Consider the following 25574-nt stretch of genomic DNA (forward strand, 5'->3'; position numbering starts at 1 on the left):
CTTCAGTCACTCAGTTGTGTCTGACTCTTTGCGACCCCATGAACTGCAACACACCAGGCCTCCCTGTCCATCACCAACTCCTGGAGCTTATTCAAACTCATGTCCATCAAGTCGGTGATGCCATACAACCATCTCATCCTCTGTTGTCCCCTTTTCCTCCTGCCTTCAATCTTTCCTAACATTAGGGTCTTCTCAAATGAGTCAGTTCTTCGCATCAGGTAGCCAAAATATTGACGTTTCAGCTTCAGTATCAGTCCTTCCAATGAATATTCAGGATTGACTGGTTTGATCTCCTTGCAGTTCAAGGGACTCCCAAGAGTCTTCTCCAACACCACAGTTCAAAAGCATCAATTATTTGGCACTCAGCTTTCTCTGATGGACAGGGAGGCCTGGCATGCTGCAGTTCATGGGGTTGCAAAGAGTTGGACACGACTGAGAGACTGAACTGAACAGCTTTCTTTATAGTCCAACTCTCACATCCATACATGATCACTGGAAAAACCATAGTTTTGACTAGACAGACCTTTGTCGGCAAAGTAATGTTTCTGCTTTTTAATGTGCTGTCTAGGTTGGTCATAGCTTTTCTTCCAAGGAGCAAAGAATCTTTTATGCACTTATCTTTTGACCCAGTAATTCCACTTATAGGAATCTATCCTGAATATGTCTTGAAAGTACACGTCCAATGATATGAAAATACATATGCACAGTGCTATTAGTTATAGCATTAGAAGTGCAAAATATTGGAAATTATCTAAGTGCTCATACACAGAAGAGTGGTTGAATAAACTATGACATATCCACACAAAGAGTACTATGCAGCTGTGAAAAAAGGATAAAGATCTTTATGAGATGATATGGAGTAACCTTCAGGACCTATTATTAAATGAAAGAAATGAAGTGCAAAAGATAATCTATAGAATGTTATCTTTCAACAGCATGTATATTATCTATGGTGAAACAGACCACCAGCCCAGGTGGGATGCATGAGTCAAGTGCTCGGGCCTGGTGCACTGGGAGGACCCTGAGGAGTCGGGTGGAGAGGGAGGTGGGAGGGGGGATCGGGATGGGGAATATGTGTAACTATATGGCTGATTCATGTCAATGTATGACAAAACCCACTGAAATGTTGTGAAGTGACTGGCCTCCAACTAATAAAATAATATTAAAAAAAAAAAAAAAGAATTATCTTTCATGTAAATTAGAAGAGGATAAATGAAAATGGCCATGTACTTGCCTATTAGTGCAAAAGAGATATGGGAAAGATAAGACAGAAACAAAAGAGACTGGTTACCTATAAGAGAATGGATAAGAAAGTAGTGGAAATGAAAGACCCATGCTGAGAACCATAAGACATTAATAAAAGAAATTAAAGAGGATTCAAAGAAATGGAAAGATAGTCCATGCTCTTGGATTGGAAGAATTAATATTGTTAAAATGGCAATACTACCCAAAGCAATCAACAGACTTAATGAGATCCCTATCAAATTATCCATGACATTTTCCACAAAACTAGAAGAAAAATAATCCAGAAATTTATATGGAACCATAAAAGACTCAGAATTGCCAAAGGAGTCTTGAGAAAAGAGAACAAAACAGGAGGCATAACCCTCCCAGACTTCAGATAATAATACAAAGCTACAGTAATCAAAACAGTGTGGTATTGGCACAAAAACAGATGATATGATATGAATCAACTGAATAAAACAGATAGCCCAGAAATAAACCCCGACACCTATACTCAATTAATCTTTGACAAAGGAGGCAAGAATACAAGATAGGAAGACAGCCTCTTCAGCAAATGGTGCTAGGAAAGCGGGATAGCTGCATGTAAATCAATGAAGTTAGAATACATCTTCACACTATGCACAAAAACTCAAATGGCTTAAAGACTTATAAGACATGACACCATAAAACTCCTAGAAGAGAGCATAGACAGAACATTCTCTGATGTAAACTGTAACAATGTCTACTAAGGTCAGTCTCCCAAAGCAATAGAAATAAAAAGAAAATGGGAACTAATCAAACTTGTGGGGCTTCTTTGGTGGCTCAGGAGGTAAAGAATCTGCCTGCAATGCAGGAGATTGCAGGGTTTGATCCCTGGGTCAGGAAGATCCCCTGGAGAAGGGAATGGCTACCCATTCCAATGTTCACGGAGAATTCCATGAACAGAAAAGCCTGGTGGGCTACAGTCCATGGGGTCACAAACTTACAAGCTTTTGCATAGCAAAGGAAATCATTCAAAACAAACAAAAAAATGAAAAGACAAACTACAGAATGGGAGAAAATATTTGTAAATGATGACAACCAACAAAGGCTTAATTTTCAAAATATATAAACAGCTCTTATAACTCAACAATGAACAGCAAACAGGCCAATTGAAAAATGGGCAGAAGACCTAAACAGACATTTCTCTAAAGACATACAGATGACCTACAGGTTCATGAAAAGATGCTCAGCATAACTAATTATTAGAAAAATGCTAATCAAAACTACAATAAGGTATCACCTCACACCAGTCAGAATGGCCAACATCAAAAAGTCTACAAATAATAAAGGCTAGAGAGGGTGTAGAGAAAAGGGAATCCTCTTACAGTGCTGGTGGGAATGTAAATTGATATAGCCACTATGGAGAACAATATGAAGGTTCCTTAAAAAACTAAAAATAGAACTACAATATGATCTAACAATCCCACTCCTGGGCATATATCCAAAGAAAACTAATCTGAAAAGACACACCCACCCTAATGTTCATAGTAATACTATTTACAATAGCAAAGACATGGGAAAAACCTAAATACATCAACAGAACAGATAAAGATGTGATATGTATATATACACAATGGAATATAACTCAGCCATAAAAAGAATACCACCTTATGTTTCTGTACCAATCTGTGAGCATATTGAATAATATATATTTACTGATACCTTCAATTATAATTCAACATTATAGAGCTTAGTTTACCCTTTTCTTATTTGTAACTTTTTTCTACAATAAAAAACTCTCACCTTCATTATTTTGTTCAACTCTGCAAATAATAATAGTGTCTATGTACACAATAAAGAAAAGATAGTGAAAAGAAGGCAAACCTCCTGTATTTCCTCAGGACAATTTTTTTAAAAAGCAGACAAAAGAAGGGAAGATCAGTACATATCTCCTAAAATTAGAAAATAGAAATACTTTGTGATATTTACATACTTAAATATTAAAAAAAAAGAGAAGTGAAAACATGAAATTTCCTTAAGGTCCTATTTGATCTAAATAATTTCTGTGCATTTTATATCCTATTCCACAATTATATACCTGTGTTTGTTTCTGTATCAAATAATGTTTGGAGCTACGTCTAAGTTAAATTGTCTCTATTCCCCAAATTTTTGAAGATGAATGCTCTGTAAAGATGCATCAGTTATCTTACAGTTTGTCATATATTCTTGCATATATCATGTGCTCTACTGTTGCCAGGGATATAAGGCCCTCTATTTGACGAACTATTAACAAAAAAAAAAACAATAAAAAACATTTTGAAAAATACTGAATGACACACAAAAAATGGTCACTATATAACATTAAGCGAAAAAGAAGTACAAAAACCAAAATCTGTTTTCTAGTTCCAGGGAGGATAGAAGAAGATACAATAAAGTAACTTTCTCTACCCAAAAGCCAAAAAAAGAAAAAGAAGTTGGGTAAACTGAGAAAATTATATTTCTAGAGCTATATAGGAGTCATGGAAGCAAAAAAGACTGAGTAAAATAAATCAAAAAGCTATTTAGAGGAGAACTGGCTGTCTCCTGCTGCTTTCTTACCTGGGGGGCATTTACTGATTCTCTGCATAGGCGGAGCTGAGGATGAGCCTGGCTCAAATGAAATAATGACACCCAGGAAAATAAAATCAGCAAAGCTTTTGGAGGCTGTGTGGGGCTGGCTCAACAATTCAAAAATTTTAGAAGTCCCAAACACAAAATGCTGTTCTCCCACATGGTCTATTTTCTGAATTCAGGGGAAGTGTGGGAAGCCAGAGTTTCTAAAAAAGCATACAGGAATCTGCTGTCTTGCAGATTTGAGACAAAGTTATTTGTCTCAATTTATTTGAGACAAAAATATTTGAGACAAAGTCCTGCTTGAAGAAGCGGGCGGCCTCACACAAAAGATCTCAGCCTGAACCTTATGCCAAAATTTGGAAGCAGTGGGAGGCAGGAAGTGGGAAAAGAAAGCTCAAAGAGGGAAAAACATCAGACAGAATCTTGACCAGTCTTTAAAGACAGGCAGGTAGAGGCTCATAGGCTCATAAGCAAAATCCGTAAAGAATCACCCCCCAAATATGCAGGAAAACAGGACTAAGTCCAACCAAAGCTACTACCCGGCCCCAACAAAGCTCAATTCCTCATTGATGTGATATGATAAGCCCCTCAAATTATATATCTGATAAAGGCTAAGGAGCGATCTCTCGAGGAAAACACCAACTTCAGTCTCTATAGTTCTTTATACATAATGTGCAATATAGCATACAACATGAGATACAGCTCTTCCTTTTCCTTTCTTGAACAGTTCAGTTTTGAAGCCATAAGTTAAGAGTGAGTGAGGTAGGTGTCTTTGTGGAGTGGAAAGAGGCAAGAGAGGAGCAGTAGTTGTCCAGAGCAAAGTGATCCAGAGCCTAACTGGGATGAGAAGGGTGTCCAACTGGAGTGGCAGCAGCCTAGTGTGCAGTGTAGGATGAGGAGGAGGTCCACATAGGAAGACAGTTCAGTACAAAGTTTCAGAGACCAAGAAGAGTGAAGAAGATACTCCCACAAAAGGTTGACATGGATGTTGAAGCCTAAGCTGAGTGAGGAAGGCACTCACATGGGAGTGTGATCTGGCTCAGGGTGTCAGAGACCCAGAGGAATGAGGAGGGCATCCTCTAGAAAAGTGGTCTGAGCAAATTGTCAGAGCTTCCGTATGATGAATGTATCCATGCACGAGGAGGGTGGCAGCAGAATGAGAGATTGATCAAATAAGCAAATATGATAATGGAAGCCAGGGTTCTCACTGTCAAACAAGAGAGTTAACAAATATAGAAAAAGAAAACAATGACTCTTGTGGCATAGAACTAGAAGAAGAGGTACTGGTGTAAACTACACACACAGGAAAAAAGAAAATAGATTTTTAAATGTCTGTGTATAATAATGGGCTAATCTGGGAAGAATGCTAGCCAACAGGAATGAGCACATCTAATGCTCAGATCTTGGTTTCTAAATACCATTCTCTATTGAGCTGAACCAGAGCTCTCTGGAGAAATGGCTATTTCCAGGCCTGGAAAAAAGGAAAGTTCAAGATGCACCTGGGAGTTCTTGTTATACCAGAGAGTGAAAAATATTCTCAAAGAATTCTGCACATGTATCAATAGAACACAAAGGCCAGACTGAAATGACTTCCACTGGCCAAATCTGTAGTAATCTGAGCATTATTATTGTTGTTGTTCACTAAGTTGCGTCTGACTCTTTGTGACCCCCATGAACTGCAGCACACCAGGCTTCCCCTTCCTTCACTGTCTCCTGAGTTTGCTCAAAACTCATGTCCATTGAGTCAGTGATGCCACAGGAGCATAAAATTAAATAACATTGCATCATAACAGCTTCCCTGATAACTCAGTTGGTAAAGAATCCACCTGCAATGCAGGAGACTGGTTTGATTCCTGGGTTGGGAAGATCCCTTGGAGAAGGGAAAAGCTACCCACTCCAGTATTCTGGCCTGAAGAATTCCATGGACTGTATAGTCCATAGGGCTGCAAAGAGTTGGACCTTGTTACATTATAACAAGGAAACCATGAATCCAAACTGATGTAAATAAAAGTGTAAATAAACTGAAATTTTGATGAGGACAAATATTCCCAAATATCGTCCCACAAAACAGAAATGAATTACAAAGGGACAAAAATAATTTTACTATGAAGAATCTGGCCAGGAATTATCTTAGTCAAGTGATCAAAATAAACAACATCAGTAATGAAGTAAGTTGCAAGTATGTGCCATTGGATACATGTTCCAATGAGAATGCAGTATCACTTTTATGATATCCCTGATAAAATGCACAACGTGATCAGGTGGAAACATTAGACAAACTCCAGCAGAGAAACATTCTGTAAAAATAATTGGTCTGTAATCTTTAAAGGTATCAAAGTTGTAAATGTCAAGGAGAAGCTCTGTAACTGTTGTAGACTGAAGGAAACCCTTAGTTTCCTTAGGCTATTTTAGACATAATAAATAAATGCAATGTGTGATTCTAAACTGAATCCCTTTGTTACAATACATATTCTAGGGCCAACTGGCCACACCTGAATGACAAGAAGTTTCAGTTCAGTTCAGTTCAGTCGCTCAGTCATGTCTGACTCTTTGTGACCCCCATGGACTGCAGCACGCCAGGCCTTCCTGTCCATCACCAACTCCTGAAGTTTACCTAAACTCATGTCCACTGAGTCGGTGATGCCATCTAACCATCTCATTCTCTGTTGTCCCCTTCTCCTCCTGCCTTCAATCTCTCCAAGCATCAGAGTCTTTTCAAATGAGTCAGTTCTTCTCACCAGGAGGCCAAAGAATTGGAGTTTCAGCTTTAGCATCAGTCCTTCCAATGAATATTCAGGACTGATTTCCTTTAGGATGGACTAGTCGAATCTCCATGCTGTCCAAGGGACTCTCAAGAGTCTTCTCCAACACCACAGTTCAAAAGCATCAATTCTTCGGTGCTCAGCCTTCTTCATAGTCCAACTCTCACATTCACACATGACTACTGGAAAAGCCATAGCTTTAACTAGACGGACCTTTGTAAGCAAAGTAATGTCTCTGCTTTTTAATATGCTGTCTAGGTTGGTCATAACTTTTCTTCCAAGGAGCAAGCATCTTTTAATTTCAGGGCTTCAGTCACCATTTGCAGTGATTTTGGAGCCCCCCAAAATAAAGTCTGTCACTGTTTCCATTGTTTCCCCATCTATTTGCCATGAAGTGATGGGACCAGATGCCATGATCTTACTTTTCTGAATGTTGAGTTTTAAGCCAACTTTTTCACTCTCCTCTTTCACTTTCATCAAGAGGCTCTTTAGTTCGTCTTCGCTTTCTGCCATAAGGGTGGTGTCATCTGCATATCATGAAGATCTTTTCTGCATAGTTCTTCCTGTATTCTCTTCTTAAAATCTTCTGCTTCTGTTAGGTTCATACCATTTCTGTCCTTTATTGTGCCCATCTTTGCATGAAATGTTCCCTTGGTATCTCTAATTTTCTTGAAGAGATCTCTAGTCTTTCCCATTCCATTGTTTTCCTCTATTTCTTTGCATTGATCTCTGAGGAAGGCTTTTTAAATCTCTCCTTGCTATTCTTTGGAACTCTGCATTCAAATGGGTATATCTTCCCTTTTCTCCCTTGCCTTTTGCTTCTCTTCTTTTCACAGCTGTTTGCAAGGCCTCCTCAGACAACCGTTTTGCCTCTTTGCATTTCTTTTTCTTGGGGATGGTCTTGATCACTGCCTCCTCTACAATGTCATGAACCTCTGTCCATAGTTCTTCAGGTACTCTGTCTATTAGATCTAATCCCTTGAATCTATTTGTCACTTCCATTGTATAATTGCAAGGGCTTTGATTTAGGTCATACCTGAATGGTCGAGTGGTTTTCCCTACTTTCTTCAATTTAAGTCTGAATTTGGCAATAAGGAGTTCATGATCTGAACCACAGTCAGCTCCCGGTCTTGTTTTTGCTGACTGTATAGAGCTTCTCCATCTTTGGCTGCAAAGAATATAATCAACCTGATTTTGGTATTGACCATCTGGTATAAAGATTAGATAGCTGTAATATATCAGTCATGATATCTTGACTGTGATGGCTGAATTATGCATACATAATAGAATGTCTGATAGTTTGAACGTTCCTTAGCGGGATGGGATGAGTTACAAGCTGGAATCAAGATTGCCAGGAGAAATGTCAACAACCTCAGATATGCAGATGATACTACTCTAATGGCAGAAAGCAAAGAGGAACTAAAGAGTCTCTTAATGAAGGTGAAAGAGTAGAGGGAAAAAGCTGGCTTAAAACTCAATATTAGAAAAACAAAAGATTCTGGCACCTGGATTCATCACTTCATGGTAAATAGAAGGGGAAAAGCTGGAAGTAGTGACAGATTTCCTCTTTTTGGGCTCTAAAATCACTGCAGATGGTGACTGCAGCCATGAAATTAAAAGACTGCTTCTTGGAAGGAAAGCTATGACAAATCCAGACAGTGTATCAAAAAGCAAAGATATCACTTTGTCAAAAAAGGTCCATATAGTCAAGGCCTTGGTCCTTCCAGTAGTTATGTACGGATGTGAGAGTTGGACCATAAAGAAGCAGAGCACCAAAGAATTGATGCTTTCAAACTGTGGTGCTAGAGAAGATTCCTGAGAGTCCCTTGGACAGCAAGGAGATCAAACCAGTCAATCCTAAAGGAGATCAACCCTGAATACTCACTGGAAGGAATGATGCTGAAGCTGAAGCCCCAGTACTCTGGTCACCTGATGCGAACAAAAGCTGACTCATTGGAAAAGACCCTGGTGCTGGGAAAGATTAAAGGCAGAAGGAGAAGAGAACGCGAGAGGATGAGACAGTTGGATGGCGTCACTGATTCAGTGGATGTGAACTTGGGCAGACTAAGAGATGGTGAGGGACAGAGGGGCCTGGCAGGCTGCAGTCCATGGCATCGCAAAGAGTAGGACACAACTTGGCAACTGAACAACAACAAAGAAGAAGGTCCTTGTTTGCACAGGGGTGGCAGGGTATGATGCTGGCAAAGAGTTCAAGGTTTAAGATGCATACACACTCTTATTATTTGTATAAATTTGAAATTGTTTCAAAATGAAAAAACTTAAAATCTAGAAATGTGAACAAGTAGGAAATTGTGATTCATAAACAAAAAATAGCCAAAAGCAGGAGCCTCAAAGTTGATTCAGGTATATGAATTAAAAGATATTAGCTTCACAATAATCATTATAAATATGTGAAAGAAAACAGAAGAAAAGGAAATTTTCAACAGAAAAGGGGAATAAGTGAAATTAATCAAATGAAATTAATCATTCTAGCCCTGGAAAATTATAATATCTGTAATTAAGAACTCAATGTAGAGCCCCAAGCAGAATTTAAAATATCAATCAAAAACACTTAACCACTGCTGGAAAATGAAATACAGGGAAAAATCTTAAATGCAGTCAGAGAAAAAAATACACTACTTTCAGAGGAACAACAAAAAGAACTATAGCCAACTTCTCAAATCAAAATGTGAGCTAGAAGATAACAGAATGACAGCTCTAAAGGGCAGAAAAAATAAACTGGCCAAAGCAGAATTCTCTATCAAGCAAAATTACCTTTCTAAACTATAAGTGGAAAAGACATACTCAGACAACTGAAGTTGAGATGATTCATCACTAGAAGTCAATACTGCAAGAAACATTAAAGTTCTCCAGGCAAAAGAAAAATGATACCAGATAGAATCAGGAAATCGCAAGAAGTGAAAGAGCATTAGAAAGGGTAGATATGTGAATAATGATAAAAGATTACTGACTAATGCAAAAACAGTATCTTGTTAGGAATGTAGAAAATAGAGAAGCAAAAATATATCATGTCTAATGTAATACAATTACAGCAACACAAGCTAGAAAAAAATAAACAGAATTAAGCCATTTTAAGATTTTTCACAGTGTTCAGGGCATGGCAAAAGTATTAATTTAAGGTAGACTATAATAAGTTAAAGGGCTGTTTTGTAATTTCTATCATGGCCACTAAAAGTGATGCTATTAAAGAATAACAAATACACAATAAAAAAGGTAAAATGATATAATAAAAAATACTTGACAAATACCAAAGAAGCTGGGAAAGGAAAAACAGAAAGACAAAAAGCAGGTGAGACACACTAAAAAAAAACACAAAAAATGGTAAAATTAAACAGAACTATATCAGTAATTACATTAAATGTAAATAAATTAAATATTAAAAGGTAAAGATGATCACACTGGATAAAAACCAGGACCCAACTACATGCTATTTATAACAAACACACTTAAAATATAAAGACATAATGTTAATAGATTGAATTGTATAAACCACCCTACCCCCCGCCATGCATATATTTAGGCCCTAACCATCAATGTGACTTGTATTTGAAGAAACTTTAGTGGAAATTAAAAAAAATATTTTGAATAGAACATAACAATTTGCTACATGCATTTAAAATAATGCATAAGAGAAATTTATACTTCTAAGTACACTTTTATCTAAGCTTCCATGTCAAGAAGCCAGAAAAAGAAGAGCATATTAGATCCAAAGAAAGTAGAAGGAAAGAATAAGGAGCAAAAATCAATGCAGACACCAAATATAAAATGGAGACAATCAACAAAGCTAAAAGTTCATTCTTTGAAATCATCAATAAAGTTGATAAACCCTTAGCAAGAATAATCAGTAAAAAAAAAAAAAAAAAAAGATAAATTATCATTATCAGAAAATTTTTACAAAGAGATCACTATACACTCTAAAGATACTATAATGATACCAAGAGGATATTATGGATAATTCTAGGTCAGTCTTTTATAACTTAAGATGAAATGGACAAATTCCATGAAAAACCCTGACTTATTAAAACTGACCTCTATATAAAATGTGAACAGTCTTGGATCACTAAAAGTAACTGAGCCTATAATTTAAAGCCTCTGGGTTCAGAAGGCCTCATTAGAAAATCCACCTATGTATCAATTATAGTGTTATATTTTATAGTTTTTAAAATCATTATTCTAAAGGTATTATTTTTCCTGTGTGTGTTTGTATAACTTATTACTATTTACTGGTATTGACATTTTACCACTTGGATGTAGTATGTGTGTGTGTATCTGTATATGTACGTGTGTGTGTATGTATAACTTATTATTATTTACTTGTTGTTGCTGTTGTTCAGTTGCCCAGCTGTGTCCAACTCTTTGTGACCCCAATGGACTGTAGCACATTAGGCCTCTCTGTCCCTCACCATCTCCTGAAGCTTGCCCAAGTTCACGGTGGTGGCATCCGACTATCTCATCCACTGATGCCCTCTTCTCCTTCTGCCCTCAATCTTGCCCAGCAACAGGGACTCTTCCAGTGAGTCAGCTGTCTGCATCAGATGACCAAAATACTGGAGTTTCAACTTCAGCATCAGTCCTTTCAGTGAATATTCACGGTTGATCTCCCTTAAGATTGACTGGTTTGATCTCCTTGCTGTCCAAGGGACTTTCACAGTCTTCTCCAGCATCACAGTTCGAAGGTATCAATTCTTTGGTGTTTTGCCGTCTTTAAGGTCCAGCTCTCACAATTGTACGTGACCACTGGGAAGACTATAGCTTTGACTATACGAACCTTTCCCGGCAGAGTAATGTCTCTGCTTTTCAATACGCTGTTTAGGTTTGTCATAGCTTTCCTCCAAAGATGCAAACGTGTTCTGATTTCATGCCTGCAGTCACCATCTGCAATGATTTTAGAGCCCAAGAAGGGGAAATCTGTCACTACTTCTACCTTTACCCCCTCTATTTGCCATGAAATAATGGGGCCTGATGTCATGATCGTAGTTTTTTTTATATTTAGTTTTAAGTCAGGTCTTTCACTCTCCTCCTTCAACCTCATCAAGAGGTTCTTTAGTTCCTCTTTGCTTTCTTCTATTAGAGTGGTATCATCCACATATCTGAGGTTGTTGATGCTTCTCCTGCCTATCTTGATTCCAGCTTGTAACTCATCCAGCCTGGCATTTCTCATGATGTGCTCAGCATATAGATTAAACAAACAGGGTGACAGCAGACAGCCCTGCTGTACTCCTTTCCCTATTCATTTTACTACTTAATTTACTTACTACCTACTGACATTTTACCACTTGGATGAAATGTAGAAACCTTATTCCATTTAACTCCTTTTACTTTCCTCCTTCTATAATAGTATTCATCCTGTTTGGTGTTTGCTGAGCAAACCTAGATTTGTGATTTGGTGTATATCATTAATTTGGAAAATTGTCAGTCATTCCAATATTTTTTCTGCTCTATTCGCTCTTCTTCTCATATTCCACTTACACCTTATAAAATTGTTCAAAAAGTCTCAGAAATGTTTTCATTTTTCTTTCATTCCTTTTTCTTTGTGCATGTCAGTTTTGTAAGTTTTCACTAACATATCTTCAGGTTCACTGATTCTTTCCTCAGTTGTTTACAGTCTACTGAAGAGCCTAGCAGAAAAAGATCTCTAGTCTATCTCATTCTGTTTTTTAATTCTTTGCATTGTTCATTGAAGAAGGCCTTCTTATTTCTCCTTGCTGTTCTCTGGAACCTGCATTCAGATGGGTATATCTTTCCCTTTCTCCCTTGCTTTTCACTTCTCTTCTTTCCTCAACTATTTGTAAAGTGTCCTCAGACAACCACTTTGCCTTCTTGCATTTCTTTTTCTTTGGGATGGTTTTGGTCACTGCCTCCCATACAATGTTATGAACCTCCATCCAAAGTTGTTCATGTACTCTGACTACCAGATCCAATTCCTTGAATCTACTCATGACTGCCACTGTATAGTTACAAGGGATTTGATTTAGGTCATACCTGAATGGTCTAGTGGTTTTCCCTACTTTCTTCAATTTAAGCCTGAATTTCAAAATGAGAAGCTCATGATCTGAGCCACAGTCACCTCTAGGTCTTGTTTTTGCTGACTGTATAGAGCTTCTCTATCTTCAGCTGCAAACAATATAATCAATCTGATTTCAGTACTGACCATCTGGTGATGCCTATGTGTAGAGTCATCTTTTGTGTTGTAGGAAGAGGGTGCTTACTATGACCAGTGTGTTCTCTTGGCAAAACTCTGTTAGCCTTTGCCCTGCTTCATTTTGTACTCCAAGGCCAAACTTGCCTGTTCCTCCAGGTATTTCATGACTTTCTATTTTTGCATTCCAATCTCCTATGATGAAAAGGACATTTTTTTTTTTTGGTGTCATTCTAGAGATCTTGTAGGTCTTCATAGAACTCATCAACTTCAGCTTCTCTGACATTAGTGGTTGGGGCATAGACCTGGGCTATTGTGATGTCAAATGGTTTGCCTTGGAAATGAACCAAGATCATTTTGTCATTTTTGAGACTGCACCCATGTACTGCATTTTGGACTCTTGTTGACTATGAATGGAGGGCTACTCCATTTCTTCTAAGGGATTCTTGTCCACAGAAGTAAATATAATGGTCATCTTAATTAAATTCACTCATTCCCATCCATTTCAGTTCACTGATTCCTAAGATGTCAATGTTCACCCTTGCCATCTTCTGCTTGACCACATCCAATTTACCTTAATACATGGACCTAACATTCCAGGTTCCTATGCAATATTTTCCTTTACAGTATCAGACTTTACTTTCATCAGCAGACACATCCACAGCTGAGTGTTTTTCCACTTTGGCCCAACTGCTTCATTCTTTCTGGAGCAATTAGTAATTGCCCCCACTCTTCTTCAGTAACGTATTGGACACCTTCTGACCTGTGGGGCTCATCTTCTGGTGTCAAATGAAACATCTGGATATCCATATGTAAAAGAATGAAGTCAGCCTCCTATCTTATATCATATACAATTAATTCAAAATGAATCAAAGACCTAAATGTAAGAGATAACACTATAAAATTATTAGAAGGAAAAGGCTTAATCACTATGCTCTCTAACAAGTCAATTGTTTCTTAGAAATAACACCAAAAACACAACAAAATTAAAAAATAGATAAATTAGGCTTATCAAAATTAAAAATTTTGTGTTTTCAAAGGATATTATCAAGCAAGTGAAATGACAATTCACTGAATGGAAGAAAATATTTACATGCAATAAAGTATTAAATATCCTTAAAAATACATACACAAACGTATTATGTAAGTAGAGCAAATAAAGATGAGAAGGAAATGCACTCAAAATTTACAGAGGAGAGGATAAGGACTTGGGCTTTAGAACCAAAATGACATTTTCAAGCCTAGACTTTATCACTTACTAGCTCTATGACTTCTGTTTCTTTATCACTAAAATGCAGATAATAATACTCCTACATTATAGGATTGATGTGATGGCTATACAGAAAACGTCTGGTACACAGTAAATACTAAAAAGCTGTTTTATATCTTACCCCTCCACCCCCACACATAATAAAATCACAGATGGTTTTATTTATATACTTTTGTGCCCCCTCACCCTCCCCTCCTGAATTCAAATCTACAGAGTTTGGAATTTATCCTATAAGCAATGCAGTCATTAGAGAGTTTTGAGGAGGTCAGCGACATAATAGGTAGTAGCCTTAGAAGGGCTGTGTTAGCAGCAATATGGTGCTGCTTGGGAACTGCTGCTTGGTGAACATGGGAAAGAGCAAACTTGGCCAAGAACCAGGAGGATAGCCCTGAGGTAGTGGGGCTACTTCATCATTTTAAGCCCTATAACACCTGGATAAATCTAGACTGGGGATAATGATATATATGGGGATACACACACACACACACACACACACACACACACATGGGGATATATATATATATATATAAAATGGGGATTTTATACACACACACACACACACACACATATATATATGTATGTATATATTTCCCATTTATTTTACAAAACCACATAGGCATATAGAATTTCTTTTTTTCAGGTTTACTCATTCTTTCATTTCACAAGTATTCTTTTTAAAAATTGAGATATAATTGACATTTAACATTTGTTTTAGGTATACAACAATGATTCAATTTTTATATCTATTACAAAATGGTCACCACAATAAATTTAGTTGAATCTCATATTTTCAAAATTTTCTTTAACACAGTTACCAAGGTATTCTGTGGGAGGGCATGTTGCTCCATGCCATTATATAAACAGTAAGTTCATGTAATTTATACACCACAGAGTCCTCAAACATTTCAGTAACACTCAAAATATTTGAATTGCTTAATATCCAGTACAGACTGTAGACATTCAACACCATAGGTACTTCTCCTCCCCCAAGCCCACTTATTTCTTTCATGTTACTTGACAATAAACCTGAGAAGTCTAGCAATAAATCTTTAGCATTCAGATACTTTCAAATGTGCTTTTAGAGTAGTTTTAATCTTTCTTCAGGACTTAAAGATCAAATTTACTCAAGAGGTCTGAGGGGTACGTGTGTGTGTATTTAACCCATATCCTAATCTCAAATGTGGTTATGAACCCAACTTCCAGAGCTGAACTAAAAATCAATACCAAGCAGTGGAAAAGACAAAACTGTGTACATAATACTGCCAGATAACAAATGAAATCTATAAAGGATCTTTCTCAGAAATAAAATTAAAAGATTCAATTCCATCAGAGCCATAGAATGTAGAAACTGCAGTGCAATAAAAGTATACATGAGATATGCTGAAAGGTAAAAATGACAGGAAAACATAGAGTAGACGCTGACATATCTTTAATTACTACTCCGTTTCAGGCTAATGGTAAAAATTAGTCTTCAGATACTTGATAACATCAGCCTGTCTCTGCTGGGTTAGTACCAAGATCTGTAGCCAAGCAAATACTTCTAATAAAATTGATTTTCCTTTTTGGCAACCAATAGACCAGTCAATAATAATGTTGTTTAAGAAAGATTGAGTCATGAGGGAGATGAACATTTCCTTCCATTTACTATGTTTGTATTGTCTATATTTGAAAAGAGTTTTCAATAAGGAAACCAAAGAAGAAATTACAAGAGGAAAGCTATTTTGAGAGCAAATCTCCAAAAGCCCTCTGATTTGGAAGCATGTTAGCAACCCAAGTTGACAAAGCCAAAAGCATTCCCTTAACTGAAGCTAGATCATATGGATTAGGATTGTCAATAACAAAGGAAAACCAAGTCTAGGAACAACATAAAGTGGTCATATAATGACAGAGAGGGCAAGGAAAGGCATAGAGTCCTAACTTATTCACCCTAAAAAGCTACATGGAACTTTTACTTTGCACTGAAGTTTAGTGTTAGGTACAGTATTCTACAAAACCACATATGGCAGTTTTTTATATTGTTTGTCTTATAATACTCAAACAAATAGAATACAAAAAACCCACATGCAAAAACTCTCAGCCTAAGCCTGAACTGGGGACACTTCCATCTAAAATACTACCCCTGACAATCCAAACCAAATTAAAGACATGAGTGTACCAATAAGTTTTTGTTTTGGTGGTGACTGGGGGAATCAAGGGTTACAAAGACAATTTCAAAGCTCACACAGAGAAACAGACAAGCAAAAATAACAGGAAATATTCTGAATAAGTAATTAAGTAATCTATCCTGCCAGGTATTAAAACATATTTTGAAGCTACAATATTTAAAGCAGCATAGTGCAAGTATGTGAGCAGAAAGAGCAACAGAAGAATAGCTAGAAACACGGTGAAATTCACAGATAAGTGAGACTATAAAAAGAAGACACTTTAAATCAGCAGAGGAAAAGATTATTCAATAAACATTATTGGAACTGGCTAATCATCTAGACAAAAATAAAATTCCTATTACATACATGTGATCCTAATTCTAGACAGATCACAGAAATCAAGTGATAACAAGTATTAGAAGAAACATCTTAATAATTATATCACAAAGAAAGAGCTAATTTTCCTTAATACATAGAAGTTCTGAAACAAAAGAGAATTTTTAAAAAATTAGTTGCTTGCATTTTTTGAGTTTTTCCCTTTGTACATATACAACCTACAAAGAAAAAAAGTGAAATATATAAGGCCTAAGGTTATGACACTGATCTATGACTCAAAGCTAGGGAACTAGCCTGAGAAGAATGCACACAAATCTAATGGGAAAAAAACATTTATTCTAATAAAATAACAAGGAAACCCAAAGGTTCTGGTAAATGCTTAGGGCTTTTCTGGTTCTCATGATTTATTTTTCTAACATTCTGTCAGCTTCTTTATAAGCTGGTATTACTCTGTTCAATATTTACTGAGCAACATCTATGTCAGACATCCAGGGTACTGGTGACAACCATACTCTAGTACTTGTACATGGTGGTGTTGAGGATATAGACATGTACACGATGAATTGCAATACACGGTGAGTGCACTGTGATAGCTCTTTGATGAGCTTAAGAACAGGGAGCTATGAGAGACAGTGGAGGTGTCTATCTGGTCAGAGTGAAGGAAGGCTTCCTAGAGGAAATGACATGTAAAATTAGGCCTAGGGGGGAGAATGAAGAAGAGAGAAAACAGTATCTAAAAAACCCAACAGGTGAGCAACATGTCAAGTTCTTCAGAATCAGTGAAACTTATTGTAGCAGGGATGGTGCATAAGCTAGGAGTGTGTTGAGAAATAAGTGGAGAGGTAAGCAAAGCCCAGATCATGAAGGGCTTCACAGGACAAATTACATTTAGATTTAATTTTAGAACAATAAAAGAAAACAAGAGAAATATTTGCAAATTAGCATCTTAAAAAGTCTCTCCAGATGAAAAGTGGAAAATACATCTAAGGACATCAAGATTAGAAGCAAGGATATGGTGGGTGCTGGCAATGTTGAAATAGAGAAGTGGGTCGATTTGAGATATACTTAGGAGACAGAACCTAGAGGACTTCAATGGATGTGAAAATGAGAGAAAAATCAAGGCTGATTCCTAGAACACTGGGTGGATGTTGGTGCCAGTTATTGGGTGAGGATGGGGGTGGTAATTGAGAGTAAGTTCAGTGGTGGTGCTAGTGGTAAAGAATGCCTGCCAATGCAGGAGATGCACAAGATGTGGGTTTGACCATTGGGTTGGGAAGATCCCCTAGAGGAGGAAATGGCAATCTACTCCAGTAGTCTTCCCTGGAAAATTTTATGGACAGAGGAGCTTGGTGGGCTACAGTCCATAGGGTTGCAAAGAGTCAGACACAACTGAGCATGCACTGCAAGTTCAATGTTAGACAGTGCAAGTTTTAACTGAGAAGACAAGAAGAAATATTTGTTGGTGCAACTACTGGCTGAGATACATATTGTTGATAAAGATTTCTTCTATTTTGTCTGTGAAATAGGAGAAAATGTGAGAATAAGAAAGACCATGAAGACATGCGAGCCAAAATTAAAGATTGATACCACGATTTTTGATAGTATCAGGAATGTTTGACTTTGTTTTCCTAGCTTTGCCTAGAGCCAAAGTGTAGATGTATATAAGGCAGGCAACTGGATTAATCAAAATTAAAGTTTTGCCAGATGGTTACCATAGCTGAAAAACAGGGAATGGGAACGAATTTGAACATAATAATAGCATGAGAGTGGACAAATGAGCTAAAATGGAAGAAGTAATCAGTCAAGGCACTAGGGATTTCAATAAGGTCAAATAAGACATTTAGAGTGAAATGAACTGGAGAGTATAGTTAGAACCAAACATTTCAGACTTGATTAAAAGTTCAGGGTGAGGTCATGGGCTAAAGTGGAATGGGTGTATATGACAAATATTATGAAAAGGAAAAGCATTTTATATCTCTGACATACTAATTTAAAAAGCAAACTCCTGAATAAAACATGGATGCCCACTTTCACTATTTTATTCAACATAGTACTAGAAGACCTAGAGCAATTAGGCAAGAAAATGAAATAAAAGACATCCAAACTGGAAAGGAAGAAGTAAAAATAACTCTGTTCATAGACAACATATCTTATATGCATAAAATCTTTAAGCTTCCACAAAAAGCTGTTAGAACTATTAAGGAAATTCAGCAAAGTCTCAGGATATAAAATCAACACACAAAAACTGGTTGCATTTCTAAACACTAACAATGAATAATCAGAAAGCGAAATTTAGAAAACAGCTTCATTTACAGTAGTGTCAAAAAAGAATGAAATACTTAGGAATAAACCAAACCAAGGAGGCAAAAGAATTGTACACTTAAAATTATAAAACAGTTTTGAAATAAATTAGAGACACAAATAAAGAAAAGTCATTCAATGGACTGGAAGACTTAACCACTGTTAAAATGACAATATGAGTATCCCTGCTTTTAAAAGTTTGCTTTATGCCACTTCACTTTACTAAAGACCTACTTTAGTACCTGTTTTTGCTAAATAAACAAACAAACAAAAAAATCTAGAGGACTTTTGCTTTTACAAAACAAGGCAAAAAGCAATGCGCACTCAGTCTTTGCTTTGCAGCTGGGCACTACAGAGGAGTGTGCACTCTGAGCACCAAGAGCAGTGCTCCTCCTCCTCCTCCAGCAACTACACCCTGCATCTCACATGAAGCCACCTTAACTTTTAACTGTGCCAGCATCAGTGCTTTATCTCAGTTTACTGTGTGCATGCATTAGCAAAATGTGTCCTAAGGTAACTGCTTCTTCACTTTACATCATTTCGGCTTACAGAAGGTTTCATTCTTCGCTTTACTTTCAGAGAACAGGGGAAAACTGTACTCCCAAATTGATCTACAGATTCAATGCCACCTCTAGCAAAACCCCAAAGACTTTTTTGTATAAAGAGAAAAATCCATCCTAAAATTCACATGGAAACACAAAGGACTCAGAACAGCCAAAAGTCTTGAAAAAGAAAAACAAGTTGGAAGTCTCACATTTCCTAATTTCAAAATTTACTACAAAGATATAGTAATTAAACCAGTGTAGTACTGGCAAGAAGACAAACATATAGACAAATGGAATAGAATAGAGATCCCAAACTCCTGCATATATGGTCACATGGTTTTTGACAATGGTCACATGATTTTTGACAAGGGTGTCAGGAGCCTTCAGTGAAGAAAGGACAGTCTTTTCAACCTGTGAATGGCACTGGGAAAACTGAAAGTGCACATGCAAAAAAAAAAAAAAAAAAAAAGCTGGACCCCTGTGCTACCTTTGACTCAAAACGGGGCAAAAAACAGAGCTAAGATTATAAAGTTCTTAAAGAAAATATGGGGAAAAAAACTTCATGACATGGCATTTGGCAACGACTTCTTGGATATGACACCAAAAACACAGGCAACAAAAGGAAAAATAGATAAGGTGAACTTCCTCAAAATTTTAAGCTGCTGTGTATCAAAGGACATTATTATCAGCAGCATGAAAGACCACCCACAGAATAAGAGAAAATATTTGTAAACTGTGTATATGATAAGGGTCTGATACTCAGAATATCTGAGTCAGAAAGATCCCCTGGAGAAGGAAATGGCAACCTACTTCTGTGTTCTTGTCTGGGAAATCCCATGGACAGAGGAGCCTGGCAGGCTACAGGGGTCGCAAAGAGTTGGACATGACTGAGTGACTAACACACCTTACAACTTAACAATAGAAACCCCCAAACAACCCAATTAAAGAATGGGAAAAGGACATGAACAGACACTGCTCCAAAGAAGATGAACGTATGGCCAATATTAACTGGTCAACATTAATAATGTTCAGCATCATTAATCATTAGGAAAATGCAAATCAAAACCACAATGAGATATCACTTCACATCCACCAGGATGGCTAATATCAAAAATACAGAAAATAACAAGTGTTGGTAAGGATGTGGAGAAACTGGAATATCTGTGCATTGCTGATGGGAAGGTAAAATGGTGCAGCCACTGTGGAAATGGTATGGTGATCCTCAAAACGTTAAAGAATTACCATATGAACCAGCAATTCTACTTCTGGGTATATACTCAAAAGAAGTGAAAGCAAGGACTCAAAACAAATATTTGCTACTCATATTCACAGAGGTATTAATCACAATAGCCAAAAGGTGAAAGTAACCTGAATGTCTGTAGATGGGTATTTGGATGAACAAAATATGGTATATACATATGATGCAACATTATTGAGTTTTAAAAAGGAAAAAAATTCTGCCACATGGTATAACATGGATGAATCTTGAAGACATTATGCTAAATGAAATAAGCCAGTCACAAAAGGACGAGTACTGTATGATTCTACTTATATAATGTATCTAGAGTAGTCAAATTCATGAAGAGAGAGAGTAGAATGGTGGTTGCTAGGGTTTTGGGGGGGTTGGGGAATGGGGAGTTAGTTATGTGTACAGGGTTTCTAGGGGTGCATGGTAAATCTTAATAATCATGAATTTGGCAATTGTTTCTTAGATATGACACCAAAAGCACAACCAACAAAAGAAAACAGATATGCTGAACTTCATCAAATTTGAAAACTTTATGTGCACCACAGGACACTATCGAGAAACTGAAAAGACAACCCACAGAAAAAGAGAAGATATTTGCAAATCATACATCTGATAATGCTTTAAGGTCCAGAATATAAGAACTTTTACTTCTTAAATATAAAAAAACCCCTCAGTTTAAAAACGGGCAAAACACTTGAATAGACATTTTCCCAAAGAAGATAGACAAGCTGTTAACACGTACATGAAAAAATACTCACTAGGGAAATGCAAATCCAAATCATACTATGATGAGATCACTACATCCCACTAGAATGGCTATTAAACAAGAAAATAACGAGTATTGGTGAAGATGTGAAAATACTGGAACACTCATGCATTGCATTGCTGGTGGGAATGTAAAATTGTGTGCCTCCTGTAGAAAACAGTTTGGAGTTTCCTCAAAAAGTTAAACATCAAATTACCATATAGGAAATTCTCCTCCTAAGTACAGAACCAATAGAACTGAAAACAAGTTTTGAACAAAAACATGTATGCAAATTGTCCACAGCAATTATTCACAACTGCCAAAAGGTGAAAACAACTCAATTACTCATCAGTTGATGAAGGATAAAATGTGTTCTATACATACAACAGAATATTACTTAGTCATAAAAAGGAAAGAAGTGCAATTACCTGCTACAACATGGATAATCTCTGAAAACAAGCCAAGTGAAAGAAGCCAGAAACAAAGGCCACATATTTTATGATCCCATTTATATGAAATATCCAGGATAGGCAAATCCATTGAAACAGAAATACTAGTTGTTGCTAAGATCTGGAAGGGAAGGGAAATAGGGAGTGACAACTTAACGGGTAAAAAACTGTCCTTGTCCTTCTGGGGTGATGAAACTGTTAGGACAAGATAGTAGCGATGGCTGCACACTGTTAAATATATTAATGCCACTCGATTGTACACTTTAAAACCGCTAATATGGTAAACTTTACTTTATATAGATTTTACCTCATTTTAAAAAAATGTTCCCTTTTCATCACTCTTACCTGACAGTTAATATCAGCTCTATATTGTAGCAAGACTGTGACTAGTTCCTTATGTCCTCGATCACAAGCCCAATGGAGTAGAGTTCTGCCCTAAAAACACAGAAAAAGACAAGTGAAGTTGTTATCCAGTTGTGGGCCATATAAAAGACATAAGGTCTTAAGAAAGATACAAAAATAAGTAAAAATATAGGTTAACTATTCTAAGAATGATTAATACAAAGTGTTCTATAGGAAAAACAGTAACAACAGGAATTCCTGAGTTCTACTTTGGGGATCTGTTAGATACTAGCCCAGTGACTTTCTTCAGCCTGATCAGTTTCTTTTTATCCACAGAGTGGGGATAAGGATAATACTAACAACAATAATACCAGTAAGATTTATTGGATGTATGAACTACACGATAACACTTTGTAAATTTTAAAGTACTCTGATGAAATGAAAGAGATTAATTTTAAATTATTATGTTCACTTTTGGTGAAACAACTCTTATGAAATAGAGAAAAAATGGTACTTAAACCGAGGTAGAGATCATAATCTAAATGTAACATATCTAAGTTTACTCAAGTTTATTCCATAAAATGTAAGAAAATGTAATCACAAGCATTTCTCCTTCATAGCCCAAATTTACACCCTGAAACATCCCCTAAACGTTAGTATTTAACTTCAAATGTTGACTATGAAAGCCACTTGTAAAACAGAATAGACAATTAACTGTTAGGAGACAGCATACTAAATATTAAACAATTTTTTAACTATTGTCTACCAAAGACAAACAGTTACTATCGATGTGTTAATTCTTTTCTCTACTGTCAGAAAATCTTGGCTTAGTTAACAAAAGGAGCCTAATTGGTCCAAAGAATTAACAAAACCCCCAAAGCTAAGGGCTTTTCTGAAGAAATGAGTGATTATGGCTTAACACTACTTTTTGAGGGTGGTAGCGATGTTGTCATTTTTAAAAGAATGGAATGTTTTTTCACATTAAGTTGAAATCCCTGCTTTATGTCATTTTAGAAAAGATTTAAACAGATATAAGCTAGGACAAAGAGGACTTAAAAGTAAAAAGCACCTTTGAAGAAAGCTTTTCTTAACCCACTTACATTCTTCATCTTTCAGACTCTCTTCACATACCTATTCATTCAACTAATTAACCAGGAGCTAGTCTTGAAAAAAACAAACAACAACAAAAACCCAAAGTAAGACAACGTCTTCCTTAGAAATTGTCCTTTCCTTTTTCTTTCATTTGCTCAATTTATTTTTACATATCTGTGAATATCTGTTATATGCAAATACAAAGGAGAAGGGAAGCAGAAAATTTTTAATGTGGGCAAATGAGTCACACTTTATTGTAACAGCAAAACCACTTAGTTAATTATTAGTTCAGAGCCCACTAATAATTTTTTAAAATGGAGACAATTCTAAAAGCCAAATAAAAAATGTATTGTTGATAGAGAACAGCGTTGCCTGTGTTAAATGTTCCCTAGCTTTAATGTGTACTGATTTACTGTTACTGGGGCACTCATTTTAAAACCCTCCCTATGAATAATTAGATATTCTAATTTGATTCTCAGAATAAATACCAATGTGTAAAGTATTTTATAATTCAATATAACTGTTTCACAGCTTTTACATTAAAATAATCAGGTAAAATGTCAAAATTTGTATTATTTTTAGTTCTAATTTTAAGGGTACATTTTATGGCTATCAAATTATTAACAAGAATCACCACATAGTTAAAATGATGTGTGATAGACTTACACAGGGCACCTACCAGAACTACCTAACAGTTAAGTAAGAAAACATAATATATCTATTATTTTTACTATAAGATGTACAGATAATTTCTATTCCTCAACAAGATTCCTGACTTCTCTTAGGTTTAACCCAATAGGGTTCCATTGATTAATGCTAAAATATAAATCCTTAGCTGCTTCGGTGTGGAAGCAGACAAGCAACACATTTTACTGTTAATGGGGAGTTATATTTTAAATTTTCCATGTGTGGTGCCAAAAATTTACTTTAGGGAAACACCTATGACTGGACCTCAGTAGTGATTTTCACATTGGAGATATTTTCCAGAAGGGTGGCACTCGTATAGCAATGTTTTAAGGAGGACGATGTGCTCTCAGACATTTACACTCTGCTTTTTAACAGGTTTTTTGACCTGCGATGTAATTAATTTTTGTAACGTATTATTTTAATGGTACACTAATTAACCTTGAATTAGAATGAATTTTCTGACAATGACTTTCTACAGAAGTGCTGAAGAGAGCTACATTAAGACCACCAAATGATTAATATTTTTATGCGGTATTAAGCTCAGAAACAAGAGCAGGATTAAACATACTCGTAAATAAGCATACATAAAATAAATGAGGTTTTGGTATTTTTGCCTTCAAAAGTTCCTGCACTTAAAAAGACCAGCATTACCAGGTATCTGGATGTGATAACTCTTTACTTCTTCACATTACAGAGTTCCTATAAACATACTCTACTTTAAGATTATTGGCTCAAGTAGTACATAACCAGGAATTTGCAGAGATGCTATCCTCATAACCTCTACTGAAGAAATCAGTAAATAAATACCTGTGGTTCTGTCCTTTCTCTTTGTTAACCACAAATATACATGGACCAATATATACAATTTTTAAATTTATTAAATTGAGATACTGGATTCCATAATTTCTCTTCCAGAAGGAAAACCATCAACTAGGTAACATCATATTTGTTTAAAGATTTCATACAAACTTATGAGATATTTTACCTATTTTTTTTGTGTAATTGTTTTATCATCTATGAATGATATAATCTCTTACAAATTTTCCAGTTAAAATTTATTTTTACTGTTACCACAAAAACTGACAACTGTTTCTTTGCTTTGGGTTTTAATAACTTCTGAAAAAATATCCCAGAAGTATTTAGGATATAAGTGGGGAAAGCCATTATTAAAGGAATCTTTGTTAGGCCACCAGAAGACAATAAGCACTGTTTGGAAAGCTCTGGATATATTCTGGAATTCAAATACAGTAAAACATGGGGTCGGGGGGAGAGAGTTCCCATCTATTAACCAAAGGTGCAAATACCGTCTTACCTCAGACAGATGAATGACTAAAGTGCTTTAAAAGTGCAGGGTGGCAGCTAACCTATTAAGTAGTATTACTTTCATACCTTCTGGAAAATACAGTGGGTCTTAATATTTTAAATGCTCCTTTGATATCCTTGGTTACTTGTCCTTAAACCATGAAGAATTTTTAAAATTACATTTTCTCCTGGTTATCAAAAATTAAATGAAAAGAGATAGTATTATAAAGTGATATTATAAAGTGAATCTTGATGTTCTTCTGGTATTTTGAGAATAGACACAAAGCATGTACACCAAATATACAGTATATGAAAACATGGCAAAGATGGTATGTTTAAATTTGTAAGAGTTGCCATTCTATCAAAGATTG

The 25574-nt window shown here is 36.2% G+C and overlaps 1 protein-coding gene across 2 annotated transcripts in view; it reads right to left on the reverse strand.

Annotated features, from left to right (window-relative positions):
* The window catches only part of ACBD6 (acyl-CoA binding domain containing 6), a 193966-nt gene that overhangs the window by 81138 nt on the left and 87254 nt on the right, over positions 1-25574 (reverse strand). For both annotated transcript variants that reach the window (XM_065936972.1, XM_065936971.1), the window contains exon 6: positions 22126-22215. In XM_065936972.1, the coding sequence (XP_065793044.1) occupies positions 22126-22215 (90 nt within the window). The remainder of the gene's footprint in view (positions 1-22125; positions 22216-25574) is intronic.

This window comes from Muntiacus reevesi, chromosome 5, assembly GCF_963930625.1.
Source record: "Muntiacus reevesi chromosome 5, mMunRee1.1, whole genome shotgun sequence".
Taxonomy (NCBI): Eukaryota; Metazoa; Chordata; class Mammalia; order Artiodactyla; family Cervidae; genus Muntiacus; species Muntiacus reevesi.